The sequence below is a fragment of the Silene latifolia genome, chromosome 7, assembly GCF_048544455.1.
Source record: "Silene latifolia isolate original U9 population chromosome 7, ASM4854445v1, whole genome shotgun sequence".
Lineage (NCBI taxonomy): Eukaryota > Viridiplantae > Streptophyta > Magnoliopsida > Caryophyllales > Caryophyllaceae > Silene > Silene latifolia.
Genome location: NC_133532.1, coordinates 16,121,376 through 16,136,158, shown reverse-complemented (window position 1 = coordinate 16,136,158; position 14,783 = coordinate 16,121,376). Strand labels below are relative to the sequence as shown.

At 36.9% G+C, this 14,783-nt stretch overlaps 1 protein-coding gene across 3 annotated transcripts; it reads left to right on the top strand.

Moving 5' to 3' along the window:
* Nucleotides 1–7,344: 7,344 nt before the first annotated feature.
* On the top strand, nt 7,345–13,634 carry LOC141591853 (NADH dehydrogenase [ubiquinone] 1 alpha subcomplex subunit 9, mitochondrial-like). 3 transcript variants are annotated; one of them, XM_074412339.1, is made up of 13 exons: nt 7,376–7,592; nt 7,720–7,822; nt 8,840–8,904; nt 8,990–9,075; nt 9,157–9,241; nt 9,319–9,389; nt 10,137–10,268; nt 10,928–11,043; nt 11,187–11,310; nt 11,403–11,471; nt 12,932–13,052; nt 13,142–13,324; nt 13,464–13,634. In XM_074412339.1, the coding sequence occupies exons 1-12, from the start codon at nt 7,508–7,510 to the stop codon at nt 13,279–13,281; spliced, it is 1,197 nt and encodes a 398-aa protein (XP_074268440.1). In that variant the 5' UTR covers nt 7,376–7,507; the 3' UTR covers nt 13,282–13,324; nt 13,464–13,634. The 3 variants fall into 3 exon arrangements, with proteins under 3 accessions (XP_074268439.1, XP_074268440.1, XP_074268441.1); XM_074412340.1 differs by having other exon boundaries at nt 7,401–7,592; nt 13,482–13,634; XM_074412338.1 differs by having other exon boundaries at nt 7,345–7,592; nt 13,142–13,634.
* Nucleotides 13,635–14,783: the final 1,149 nt, after the last annotated feature.

Genomic DNA, 14,783 nt, shown 5'->3' with positions numbered 1-14,783 from the left:
CTGCAATATCGAAAAAGTATATGTGAAACATTAATCATGCTATATTGTTATATATAAATGCAAATATTTAAACTGCAGTCATACCAAAAAAATGATGAAAGATCGAGAATTAGAAGCAATAAAATCAGATGGCAGTGGTGGATGGACAACCATTACCATGGTCAATACTCAATAGTATAGAAGTTTGTTGGGCAGATGCAGATTTGAGAGAAACGATTATGTGGTTGTATTTTCATCATAGCTATTTAAAGGGATACATTGATAGGAAAAATGTTAACTTCTATCCTAATTAATGGTAAGCGTTTTTCAACTTTATTCTCCATCAATGAAGGGAATGGAAGAGACAAAGACAATGTATAAGCGTTTCAGTATTGCCCGAGGATCCGAATAGTAGGCGGCAGTTATGACGGAACCTTGAGAGTATAATGACATGGAAGCAAAAGGGCAATAAATAGAGTTTTTGCTTAATCACACATGGCAAAATAGACTAATTTATCTTGCCTATTTTATAGATTTCAAACGTGGCAGTCGTAAACAAACGTGGCATTTTTAAATCCTGCGTGGCATTTCTAAATCCTATGTGGATTTGTCTACATGGAGTTTATGGGTCATTTTAGCCTAGACTTTTAATAGTATTTTATAGATAAGACTATTTGAAATTATATCTTTTGTTAAATTTTTATATTAGAAGTTGGAGTTTCAATTCAAGTGTACATCTAAGATACTAATAAGACTATTTGAAATTATATCTTTTGTTAAATGTTTATATTTATTTTAAATTTCAGAGGTTCATCAAAGTTGAAGACTCTATAAATGATCGTAAAAAGCATCTTTTATTAATATAGATAGATATTTATTATAATAAAAACAAAAGTAATTGTCCCTCTGCATCTAATTATCTCACATCCCCACATACTCCTCCATAAGTCCCTGGCACTGGCACACTGCCAAAATCCACCACCACCATAAATCCACAAAATCCACTACGCATCTCTGCTACAAATTGTCTACAATTACCATAATTCGACAACCATCCAACATCACCCCCTCCACTACAAACACCATTACTTATTACCCTAATTGAAAATTTTCCCAAAATTAATTTGGGGATTAAGGTTTCACAATAACAAACTCATTGATGATGGTAAGCAACGATTCATGTGGCGGTTGGATGACGATGGTTAGATTTGCGATTACTAGCAGCGGTGTGGTAGTGACGCACACGTGAGTTCGACATATGAGGAATGGGTTACGGTGGTGGTGTATGTTACGGTGGCTGGAAAAGACGAAAAGTGGAGTGAGAATGGTGATTTGTTCCACCATTATTGATCAAACAAGGAGCATGGTGGTGGTGGTTTAGGACTTGATTGTCAGTGGACTTGAAACTTCAAAATTTGCATACTCGCACCACCAGAATAGGTGGTCGTCTTTACCGCCGGCAACATTTGTTCCGAAGGATGGGGGATACACGGTGGTAGTCAGGTGGGGGTGATGGTGGTTAGGCCACTGGAAGGATTTGGGGGGTTATGTTTATAGGTGACTAGGTGAGTGGTGTATTTATATTATCATTATTGTAGAAGAAAAAAAAAAGACAGTGACCTGATAAACAAGTTATCGGTCACCTGGGGGTAATATGAGAAAAGAGGGTAATAATTCGGTTTATTGCGAGTTAAAATGGAGTTGAGATTAATATGAGAAGAGCCCTCGTAGTCTCGATTATTCTTGTTAATTAATCCTTTTCATTAAGAAATATTTCATATTTTACAAATTTAACTATTTACTAAGAACTAGTGTAGATCTGTGCTAATGCACGGTTTTTTAGATTATAATCATATATAGAAAAATTAACATCTAGTAATTTAACTTCTTTAAATTTGATAGGCTATCGCACACCTATGCAAAGATAATATTTATAACCTAGCAAAACAAATGAATGTAGTACGTAGGGGTCGAATCCACGGAGAGACGGGAGTTTGCTAAATAAGTTGCTATGGATTGAATTCTATCGAGGTCGGTTACGTTTAATTGATTGGTTTGGTTTGATATAATGATAAAACAATAATAAAGAAAATGTCTAGGGAGGTCGGGTCACACATGCTAATTATGTAAATGCTCATGTCAAGTTAGGAAGTTGATTTTACGATAAATGTTTAGGCTTAAAGACATACCCACCTCACGATATTAGTGTCAACCATAGACCGGGTCCTAGAGAAACTCTCGTTTATGACTAGGCCGTCCTACTACACATGTTTAGTCTAATCCGATTTCGTGCCTCTCGACTTATAGAATGAATTAACAAACTTAATCTACGATTACGGCCAATAACCAAAGATTAAACATTGTGGCGCAGACATGTGATAGAAAAAATTAGACAATATTAACTTATCCTCATTTTGACATTTACATATTACTTAATCATGCATGGCTTCCCTTACTCTTTAGACAAATGAAACTACTCTAACATGATGAAAATGGCTCAAAGCACATAAACAAGAAAGACTAGAGGTCATATTTAATGAGTTGCAAGACATAAACTAAAGTGCAAAGCAAAGAAAACTTATTAGACTAGCTAGCCTCCCCCAAGCTAGAACGTATACGAGGGACTCTTCCATTGATCAATAATTCAAGAAAAGGGTCAAAAATTGAAAGTTTGATGAAGGAAGGATGTTTGCAAGTGATTTGACAATTTTTAAGATTTTTTAATTTTTTTTTCCCGGAAAAAGTTGCGTCCCCGATCGGGGTTGACCATATCTTGTCATATTTTGACTTTCTCCGCATTTCTTTTAGCTCTTCCGTTGTTGAAAGTTGCGACCCCGAACGGGGTTTCATGCATGGGGAAGCGTGCTATCTCCTTTTCTTCATTTTCATCTTTAAATCACAAAAACAAACATCGTCAAGTCTAGTACTTTTATTTCTATTTCTACGAAAACATTAAATTTGCGGAAAATTAAAAACAAAAACAAATAAAAGTGGTTTTCCGAAACGAATATCCATTGTCCTCTAAAAAGCATGTCAACGCCCTTAGAAGTTGATCATATTCCTGCGCATGAGCAATACACAAGCATATGTAAGCAATTGATAAGATATAAGAATGAAAAATCAAAGACAAGAAAGGATTAATCTTATCAAATTACCCATAAGAGATTTCAAATAGAACCACCGTACTCCCCTCGTCAGCAAGAGAAGGAGCACCATGCTTAAGACCATAAAAATAACCGTTAGTGCACAAATTATAATCATAATTGGTCTCAAATTGGTGGTATGAAATCTCTAAATGGTAGGACTCATAACAAATGGGAGGTGCATCGCACTTAATCTCTATATTAGCATTACTAAGTCCTCCATCAACTTCGAATTCGTCAACTACATCACATGTGAAAGAATTTTCAAAGGTTTCACATGTCTCGGGTAAAACCTTATCCGTTTCACTATGGTCGGGCTCAAGCTTATCCATGACACGTATGTCAACTACTTCCTCCACGAAATGGTAAATTGGAAAGAATATAGGGGCATTTCAATAATGAAAGTAGGTTCATCGTCATCGTCATCCAATAAATCAAAATGGTTAGGGTCAAAAGACTCACATTGGGAGGTTGGGAGAGCATTAGGAGAAGAAATTATCTCACATTGACTCACTTCTTTTTGATAAGATTGTTCCAAATGAGCTTGAAGCACTTTAAGCTCCTCTTGGATACGCCACACATCAAATTGGCGTGCTAACTTTCGACATTCGGTAGCCATGGAATCTAAAAAATTCCAAAGTTCCGACCCAATCATGTTGTAGAGACTCCCATTACTCAACTTTAGAGTCAATCCATGGGTCTCAGAATCCATGCCACCAAGCACAAAATGACCCAAGTAATCTCCATCAAGGACATGTCCAGGGGAGATGAGACCATCGCAAAAGTAGTAGAATCGGTCAAGATAGTCAGGAAAAGACTCATCTTGAAGTTGTGGGACGAATTTGTAACTCATTATGAAAGACCAAACTTTATTACCTACAAAATAGGCACTAAAACTACAAAGAAACCGTGAGAAGATCCCAAGAAACAAGTGTTTCTCGAAACAAAATAAAGATGATAAAATTCAGCAACTAATAACAGACAAAACCGTCTCCCCGGCAACGGCGCCAAAATTTGATAGGCTATCGCACACCTATGCAAAGATAATATTTATACCCTAGCAAAACAAATGAATGTAGTACGTAGGGGTCGAATCTACAGAGAGACGAGAGTTTGCTAAACAAGTTGATATGGATTGAATTCTATCGAGGTCGGTTACGTTTGATTGATTGGTTTGGTTTGATGTAATGATAAAACAATAATAAAGAAAATGTCTAGGGAGGTCGGGTTACACATGCTAATTATGTAAATGCTCATGTCAAGTTAGGAAGTTGATTTTACGATAAATATTTAGGCTTAAAGACACCCACCACCTCACAATATTAGTGTCAACCATAGACCGGGTCCTAGAGAAACTCTCGTTTATGACTAGGTCGTCCTACTACACATGTTTAGTCTAATCCGATTCCGTGCTTCTCGACTTATAGAATGAATTAACAAACTTAATCTACGATTACGGCCAATAACCAAAGATTAAACATTGTGGCGCAAACATGTGATAGAAACAATTAGACAATTTTAACTTATCCTCATTTTGACATTTACATATTACTTAATCATGAATGGCTTCCCTTACTCTTTAAACAAATGAAACTACTTTAACATGATGAAAATGCAAACTAAACTAATGACAAATGAAATGATGAACATAATGAAAATATGAATAGGAATACCTTGTAATGGAAATGGAAATGGAACTTGGAAGAACAATACTTGAAATGTAAATTGTAAATGAAGTTGAATGGAAATTATATTGAAATGCTTAAGGTAAAATGTTTGTAACATAAAACTAAGAGTAATTCTAATCTAAACTAAACTAAACTAAACTAAAGACTAACCTAAGACTTAGAGAGAATATTATGTGAGAAATGTATATGGAATGGTGTGTAAAATGGTTGTGTCAAGTCCCCTTTATATAGGACTCATGTTGAAACGTAAATAACCCAAAATCACACGTCCCTGATCGGGGACAGGCCACCCCGATCGGGGTTACCACTATCCGGGTAATTCTCAATTAATGCATGATTAAAGTCTTGTGGAATCCAAAGTTTGTTGTTAATGTGCCTTTAATCTCCGGTTTTAAGATCCTTTTAGCATCTGATGAAGCATCCTAAGAGCTTTGTGTGGACTTTGCATTTGGGCTAGACTTCCTTTGACCTTGATTTCTATTTTCTCTTTTCAATCCACAACATTTGTTCATGCAAGTCCAAACATCACTTCAAGTTGGTCCATCTTACTTCTTTGTTAGCCAAGCTTTTAGTTTACTTGGAAATGTGTAGGATTAAGCTCCTAAAAGCTCATATACCTACAAAATATGGCAAAGCATGCAAAATACAACTAGGGAGCAATATTAGCTCAAAATCACTAAGTTTAGTGCATAATGACATACAAAATGGGGCTAAAATATGGGGTTCAAGAGTATATAAAATGGACTTATCAAATTTATTTTTAGATTAATATTATTACTAAAGTTATTTAAAAAGAAAAAATTGAAAATTTTAACATTTTTTTGGTAAAATAAATTTCTCTACAAAGATCAGATCAACATTTGAATAGAATAAGTCAGATCAACATTTGTATAGAATAAGGCTCTGTTTGGTAAAACGAACTGAAAAGGTACCTGAAACCTGAAAAGGTACCTGGAAACTAAAAAGCTAACTGAAACCTGAAAAGGTAGCTGATAAGGTAACTGAAAATTAGGAGCTGATAAGGTGACTGATTATATAAAAAATTGTTTGGCAAACTAACTGAAAAGGTAGCTTATTTTGGTAAAATGACGTAAAAGGATACAATAATTATTTAATATATTATAAATTGAAAGGGCAAAAACGTAATATTACCAAGAATCAGGTACCTGAAAAGTGAAATGCTACTCTAGGTAGCATTTCATTTCAGGTAGCTTATTTGGGCAAAAAAGCTACTTGCCAAACACATCCATAAAAATAAGCTACCTGAAACTTTTATCAAAAAAGCTAGTTCAGTCAAAACAGGTACCTGGAATGTCTTGCCAAACGGAGCCTAACAAAAAAAGTTAAGCCCAATAGTTAAGAATAACCCAAATGTTAGAGCCCAATTTTTAGATTATAGTGATTTGAGCGGGAAAATTTCTAGTTTCACCTATTCTTAGGGCGTTTGGTTCGAGAAAGGGAAAGAGAATGAAATCAACAAAGGAAAATAAGGGGCAAGGAATCAAATCCCCTTTGATTAAAAACACCGTTTGGTTTGACCCTCAAAAGAAAACTCCAGTTCGTAAGTCCATCTTAACATCACCCACTACCGCCACAAAAACTACCAATAACACCTGTGGTGGCTCTGGTTTTTCAGGCCACCCAACCCATACCACCGTCGTTCTTCATCCCCGCCGTTGAAAAACTCCACGGCTACTCTTGAACACCCTCACCCAACCCCTGAAATCCCTTCCCCACCCCCACATCGGTTAGAAGTCGAATCCCAGTTGTAGTGGTTGTGGATGGTGTGCTGGCAATATGGAAACAAATGGCAGGATAAGTGACATCGCCTTTCTGAGAATTGTTATGCACGGAGTTCGGTCATTAGAGTATTTCAAAGTCGATAGGTGATGGCGACGGAGGGGTCGCCGACACCGGTTGTGGGTCGCCGGCGTCCATAGTGGTGGAAGGGCAACGACGTTACGGTTAATGTGGTGGTATCAGGCGTTGAGGTGGGGTGTTGGCAAACCGACAGTGATAGTTGTGGGTATGTTATAGGGGTGATTTGGAGGAACAAGGGAAAGAGAATGGGTTACCCTAGGGGGTGAGGGGTGAATGGATGTAGAGAGATCGGGGGTAAGGAGAATGATAAGGGGATGATTGATTTGCTTAAACATGAACAAAAGGAATGAATGACTTTCATTCCCTTCCCCTTTCTTTACACCCCCATAACAATGAAAGACTATTTTGATGTATATAACACTAATACTCCTATAACATAGTATTTGTCATTTTGGATCATTTTGAGTCACTTTAAGTCATTTTGGACCGGGTTAATTATGGTGCATGTCTTTTCAGGTCGGGTCATCTCGGGTCAGGTCAACATTGGCCAATCAAGGTTCGGGTAGGGTTATATTCGGATCAAGCAAGTTCGGGTCACTTTCGAATCTCGGATCAACCTTACTAGATCAGGCCAGCTTTGCCAAGTCTAACCAAATTGCAATTCATGTACAAAATCGTAAAACCGACACCGAAACCAAACCCGACACAAATCCCAAAACCCACACTGTAATACTGATCGTCACACGACCATTTCGCAATCCCACTCTCTTTTCCCCCCAATTGTCCGGCAATTCCAGCAATAATCCTCTCTCCACCAATTTTCCCCCATTTCAGTCCTCTCTCCACCGTGCAAACCACCGCAACTCACCGGAGATAATGACGACCATTTCCCGGCGTTTACTTACCAATCAATACCTCACCCCATCGCCTCTCAAATCTCTCTCTACCTTCACCCATCCTCGTAATTTCCCCTAATTCTTCATCTAATCTCACATTTCCTCGCATTTTTTACCCTCATTTCTAGGGTTTTCGATAATTTGCTTCTCCAATTTTAGCTGATTGTTTTCGTTTTTTGTTTGTTTTTCCAGGTTATGGAGCTGATCTTCATCATTCTAGGTTCGGATCTACCCTCGCTCCCAAAGGCGTTGGTCACTTGGTTCGCAAGGGTACTGGTGGAAGATCTTCTGTTAGGTATCTCTATCTTTCACTTTTTTTTTAAATTAATAGTTGATTGATTTACTCGACCCACCACCTCGCAATTCGCGGGAGCCATTGAGGCACCTGGGTAATGTTGTTGGTTTATTGATTTTCTCATGTGTTCAATAATCAGATTATTTGGTATATGTTTCAACATGATTTTGTTGTTTGGGGATTGTGGATTGTTATACTAACTGGTGTTAAGCTTAAGGATTGTTGAAATTTGTTGTTTGCATACCAAACAAAGAGATAGCAAACTTCTTTAGTGCTTGATAGAGGTGGGGATTAAAAAATGTCAAAACTTGGCGAAATTAGAGTAGATGACAGTGAATCGGGGTGTTCCATATTGTTTGTTGTAGGTTGAGGCCCGACTATGAGGCTTCAGTTGTTAGCAATGGCTTAAGTTTATGAGTTGTTATGGTTATGTGCTTACATGGCAGGAATGTTAGAATAGGTCTTAGGGTACTAAATTCTTAGTCTCATAAAGAATTGCAACATTTTGAATCTAGTTTGTCTAGTTGATTAATGGATTTTGTGTAATAGTTAGACGAAAGATTAACATTCACATGACCCTCAGTCAAAAGGAGAAAGCTAGAAAGGTTTAGTGGAAGATTAGGTGTTGGTTATTTATACATACCGTAAAACAGGCATTTAAGTCGTATCTTCTTGTTTAAGTAGGAAAGAGCTGTATTTGATCGTGGTCAATTTTGTTAGGACAGTGGGAGTATATTTCTCCCTTGAGTTATAGCAATGTAGTTGTTATTTCCTAGTATGTAGCCATTTCAGAATGCTAGCAGAATACTCGTGTTTCTGACCCTTGTTCCTGTAATCTTGGAAAATGGTGCTTCAATGAGTGGAGGAGTTTTTGTCCACGAAGTCCAAGCCGCCTTTCCAGTGCACTTGTCATTTTTAAGTAGCTTTTGCCAATTTTTTTTGATGTAATTTATCAGGAATTGCAGTTATATTTCTGATTAGTGTGTTTTATCATTAACACTGATTATTGTCTTACAGTGGTATCGTTGCGACAGTCTTTGGAGCAACTGGATTTTTGGGACGATACCTCGTACAACAACTTGGTCAGTCTAGATTCATTTGTCTTTCTACACTTTTCTTTGCGTGTTAACCCTGTCTATGTCTTGACAATATCTTTATTTACATCAGCAAAAATGGGAAGTCAAGTCTTGGTTCCTTTTCGAGGTTCCGAGGACTCTCCTCGCCATCTTAAATTAATGGGTGATCTAGGACAGGTGAGTCTCTACCGTATGGTTTCCTCCCTACCTAATGGTTTCTTATGGTAGTAAATTTCTGATTTATTTTTGTTTTTTCAGATTGTGCCAATGAAATATGATCCAAGAGATGAAAATTCAATTAAAGCTGTGATGGCAAAAGCAAATGTTGTTATCAATCTAATAGGTATGGTTCAATTTCTCTTTTATTTTCTAAGTGCTGGAAGTACTTTGTTTTCTTATCGGATATGTATTTATGGACAGGCAGGGAATATGAGACAAGAAACTATAGCTTTGAGGAAGTGAACTACCATATGGCTGAACAGCTTGCTGTGGTTGGTTTTCTACTCTTGCATTCTGTTTGTGGTACTTATCACTGTAGATGTCACATTTCAATACCCTTTGAAATTGTTCTACATTACTGGTTTCATTTAAACTGCTTAGCCATCTATTTTTTTTTTTTTAATGTAGGATTGTTTTGTTCATTGAGGTATAAAGAAAGAGAAACAGGGCATTGTTTATCAATTCTTTTAAAAAGGGAGTTTATTAGCAACCTCAAATCCTGTAATGTATAATCAACTGTCCTCTCTAGAGGTTAATGCTTAGTGACCCATTTTAAGAGGCAAACCAAATATTAATATTTGATCATGGTGCTAACAACTTCTTATTTTTCAATCTTATATTTTTATAGTATAAGTTAACAGATGGATTTATTTAATTTTTTTTTTCAAATGATGTACTTGAGCTTTTCAAATGAACAGAGTCTAGACTTGGGGCTTGGGTTGGCATCAGAAGGTAGCTTCTTGTCTTGTTTCTGAGCTTCCGGGAATAGGCTAAGGGACTTCTGTTTCTCCTTGCGTTTTCTGGAAGTGAGAGAATTGCGTTGGCATTAGTTGTATTTGTGGTCCTGTTGGAGGAATAAGATCACCGGACATTCCTAAAATATTGAGGGAAAGTGAGTATTGCGTCAATTGACTTGAGGACTATGTTGTACAATATTCTGTAACAAGTTTCAAAGCCATTTATAGAGAAGCTTGTCTATATCTTTCTTTTTGCATGTCAGTAATTTTTGTGTTATGCAGATTGCTAAAGAGCATGGTGGTATTATGAGATTTATTCAAGTCTCTTGCCTTGGAGCATCTCCGGCATCAGAATCCAGGATGCTTAAAGCTAAAGCTGCTGCAGAGGAAGTTATTCTACGAGAACTGCCAGAGGTAAGTTTCTTACAAATTTTCCATGTGTTTGGCATGGCACTGAAACTGATCATATATTGCTCTTGTTTTTTACACACCGTTGTATCCAGTAGCACATAAAAATAAGTTTGTATTAGGTTTATTTATTTAGTATCTATGATGATGACACAGGACTTTGATTTTCTTGGTATCGATGTAGTATTTGCTCAGAACAGCTTTGCTAGCTATAAGATTGGTTCAGCCTGTCACTTTAGCAAGAAATTCCTGGGTTTCAAGTTAATTATTTGCTCTTTCAAGAACCATCGTTGGTGTCTTTATCATCTTTGTTGTGGTTGCTTTCTTCAAACTTAAGTTAGTGAGTAATTTGCTACTGACTATTTGTAGCCAATGGCGTAGCTATGTTATAAGTGGTGTGATTATCCAAACCTGCATGTTTCAGAGCAAAATCACGGTAACATTAATGTTGCTTCAGTGATTATACTCTATAGGTATTATAGAGTGAAACCACTCCACTATTACGGCACATTTGCAATGGCCGACCCTGTCACTGATCAAGCTTAGATGCTGAAAATCTTTGCATTTAAACATTTTTTGCCAATATCTTGTATTAGTTGTATAGCATCTGCTGGTTGCCTGTTTGCTATCATTTTATACTAACGAACCCCAGTTTGAATCTACAGGCAACCATAATGAGGCCTTCTACTATGATTGGTACAGAAGATCGAATCCTAAATATCTGGGCGCAATTCGTCAAGAAATATAGCTTTCTGCCTTTAATTGGGGATGGATCAAATAAGTATGTCTTCATATACTCCGTATATATTTTGGCTGCAATTTCAGCATCAGTATTGGTGGAAAGAGAACACAAATTTTCATCTGATGTGTGATTCTCATGTATTATCTGTTTTACCGTTTGTACTTTCCTGTTCTGTGGTCCAGAATACAACCTGTTTATGTGGCTGATGTTGCTGCTGGAATTGTGGCTGCGCTAAAAGATGATGGATCTAGCATGGGAAAAACCTATGAACTTGGAGGACCCGAAGCCTTTACAATGCACGAGTTGGTAATATATTTAAGATTCTTTATACTTTTATAGAATCCATTGTTCTTGTTCAATTTTTGTGATGCCTAGCTGAACTTCTGTTTTATTTACAGGCAGAACTGATGTTCGAAATGATTCGTGAATATCCTCATTATGTCAAAATTCCAGTGCCAATTGCAAAGGTAATGTAAAACAGCTTGTCTCATTGAAGAAGGGCACTATCCGTCACAAGCTGAAGACGGATAGTGCCCCTCTCACAATATCATAATTCATAAGTGGGAGTGCAAGTGGGGTGCTCCATTTAATTCGCACTTGATTTGCCACTTGCATATTGTGAGAGGGGCACTATCCGTCTTCAGCTTGTGACGGATAGTGTCCGTCTTCAATGAGAATTTGTGAATGTAAAAATACATTTGTGTTCGTTAATAATGTTATAATTGTACTGGTGCGTTCTGTTGCTGCTTTAAAATGGTACACATGATATAATTATTTATTTAGCACCTTAGAGCATGTACAATAGAGAGGATTTACCCTCCTCTTAGCACCCTCTCTCATCTAAGAGGAGGTCCTCTCTATTGTAGAGAATGCATAGAACATCCTCTTAGAAGGAGGATGTTCTTCACTTCCTCTAAAATTAGAGGTTTTGGAACATTGGCCCTTGTGCCAACTATCCAATCATATTTTTCCATTTTTAATATTTCCATTTTATTTTTTCCTTCTAATAGAAGTTAAAATATAATTAAAATGTAGAGGATGGATAAAAGGATCCTCTCTATTGTGAACAAAAATTATAAGAAGAGGATGAACATAGTGGAAATGAATGTGAGTCATAGAGAAAATGATGTGTCAAAAAATGAGAGGGTAAAAGAAAAAATAAGAGGATGATAATGTTCTTCACTTCCTCTTGCATGTTTATTTAGTCTATTACCTTATAACTAATAAGTTTGTTTTGTTTGTCTTTTGAAACATTTTTGCACATAAATGAACCACAATGTGACATTACCAACAAGGACGGATTAAAACTAACTTCGTATAATCCAGTTTTTCCCAATAGTGTTAGTTAATTAACATAACAAACTTTATTATGTGATGGATGAGAATTCTGGAGCATATTAGTGTGATAGAAAGTAGGGCAGGAGAGCAAGTGAGGCGACTGGGAGGGGGGTGAGAGATTTTGGCCGTTAGTGAGGCCGTAGGGTGGTCAGTTGCCGTTGGAGTTGGGAACAGCTGGAAGCACTGGGGAAAGGAGAGATTTGGATGGAGGAGAAAGAGCGAACAAATGAGATTATTAGGGTGGATGAGTTTAATGGATAAGTTAGTTTCTAATGGATAAGTTAGTTTCTAATGGGTTAAATTATATGTACTGTAATTGTGTAAATATTAAAAGTGAAAAATCAGGATAATCTTGTCTTCTTCCAATAAAAATCACCAAAAATAAGAAAAAAGAGCACTCAGAATTCAGAAACATGGGGACTATTTTTAATTTTTTTTTTTGAAGTTTTTGATTAGATGTTTAAAGTAGGATAGTCGAATTACTTGATGGCAATGTATATGAATGTTAATTTCAGTCTTCTCTCTTTTCCTTTACCAAGTATACAATGAAGCAACTCAACGTAATATGGTACATTTGTGCTTAATCCAGGTGATGTCCTCACCTCGAGAGATTTTGCTCAATAAAGTTCCATTTCCAATGCCAAATCCCACAATTTTCAATCTCGATCAGATCAAAGCCCTCTCTGGGGATACTTTAGTCTCAGAAAATGGTTAGCATTCTGGTTTCATAATGGTATCATCTCATTCATTAATGATTAGGGTCAACTATTTTTTTACTGTGATCTGGATGGTGAAACAGCTTTGACTTTCACCGATCTTGGTGTTTCTCCGCACAAGCTCAGGGGATATCCTGTTGAGTTTCTTTCATGCTATCGCAAGGGTGGGCCGTCATTTGGGTCTACAATCAGTGATAGAGTCACTCCAGAAGCCGGCCAATGAAATCTGCGTCAACTTTTCTTAGCTTCCTGGAATCACTGAATCGGTATGTGACGCATTCTCTCTGTCACGGTTTTGAGTACAGGAGGCATTACTTTCTCAACTTCTTTATGTAATCTTTCATAAATTGTAACAAGGTGGATTCAGTACATTAATTTGAAAAAAAAAATACTGACCATCTGTAGCAATTCATAACTATTTAGCAAGGAGGAATGTCGTCTGCTGTCGGGAAAACCCAGGAGAAATAATAAACAGGAGGATTGTTCTGTCATCCATGGATTCCCGAATCTTGAGAAATGATTTTTGTATCTTCCATTCTTCCATGAATATCAACAAACTTTCTTGCACGAGTTTGAGTTTTTGTGCGTATCTCACCTGTGAGACCATCTCATGCTAGACTTGATGTATTTGGAATGTGTTGTCTCGTGTTCGTAGCTTCTTGGCTTCATTGTTGTAGTAGAAAGTTGGAATGAAACCGACTTGCTCAATACCCATCTTGTCGGAAGTCAAATTAGATAGCCGGCTTGATCTTTGCTCCACCTTGTTTGGATAAAGAAATTCGGAAGGAAGAGAAAAAGCACAATACAGTTGCTTTTTTTGATATTGAATTCAGAAAATTAACATAGGAGGGGTTTATTTTTCATTTTTGAAAACAGCTAGTCTTGCTATAGACGGGTATATCCGTCTATTGCTATAGACGGGTCAAATACAATAAAAGTGGTGACATTTTTTGCCCCTACCACCCCACTTGTTATTTGTCTTATTAGGAAAGTGGTATTGTATTTGACCCGTCTTTCATTATAGACAGACACTGTCCGTCTATAATGAGAATTTGTGTTTTGAAAATGGCTCATAAATAAGTAACATTCACTTAACATCCCTCGCAAAGACACTAATGCACGGTAGTCGCTTTTTATATGCCATTTTTACTTGTATTCACCCACTAACATGAGGATTGAAGTCCCTAATTAAATTGGCAACTTAAAAAATTGCTATCACAATTCATTAATTAACTTACAAATATGGCAATGGTCTATGATGTGTATTGTGTATTGGGGAAAGTTGCAAATTGACCCCAAACGCTTGTCCCTACGTGTAATTGAGCCCCTTTACTTTTAAAATGAGCAAATTAGCTCCAAATATTTCTCTTAGGGCTTGTTTGGGATGCGAGTAATGATTAAGGGAGTAATAGAGCTAAAATGAACTAAAAAATGGAGGGAAGAGATGGGGGTTGGAGATAGAAATGGATAAAAATTGGGAAATATAGTGTAATAGTCCCTCCATTAAGGGAGTAATTGTTAACCCCTCCCCCCCAAGTAATAATTACCTCCATATAGAGGTAATATTTCTCCCTCACCTCCTCTTTCCACCATCCACAACCACCACAAAGCACCAATCTCCTTCAATTTCTTCTTATTTTAGCTCTCATTACTCCCATAATAATTACTCCATCCCAAGCAAGCCCTTAGCGTGCAATTAAGTCCACATACTTGGTTTCTGGTAAT

Excerpts from the sequence above, each read along its gene's own strand:
- LOC141591853 (XM_074412338.1), top strand. The coding sequence starts at position 7,508 with ATGACGACCATTTCCCGGCGTTTACTTACCAATCAATACCTCACCCCA. Across the intron at positions 9,076-9,156 it reads TAATGGGTGATCTAGGACAG|ATTGTGCCAATGAAATATGA; the intron begins GTGAGTCTCTAC and ends TTGTTTTTTCAG. Across the intron at positions 9,390-10,136 it reads TGGCTGAACAGCTTGCTGTG|ATTGCTAAAGAGCATGGTGG; the intron begins GTTGGTTTTCTA and ends TGTGTTATGCAG.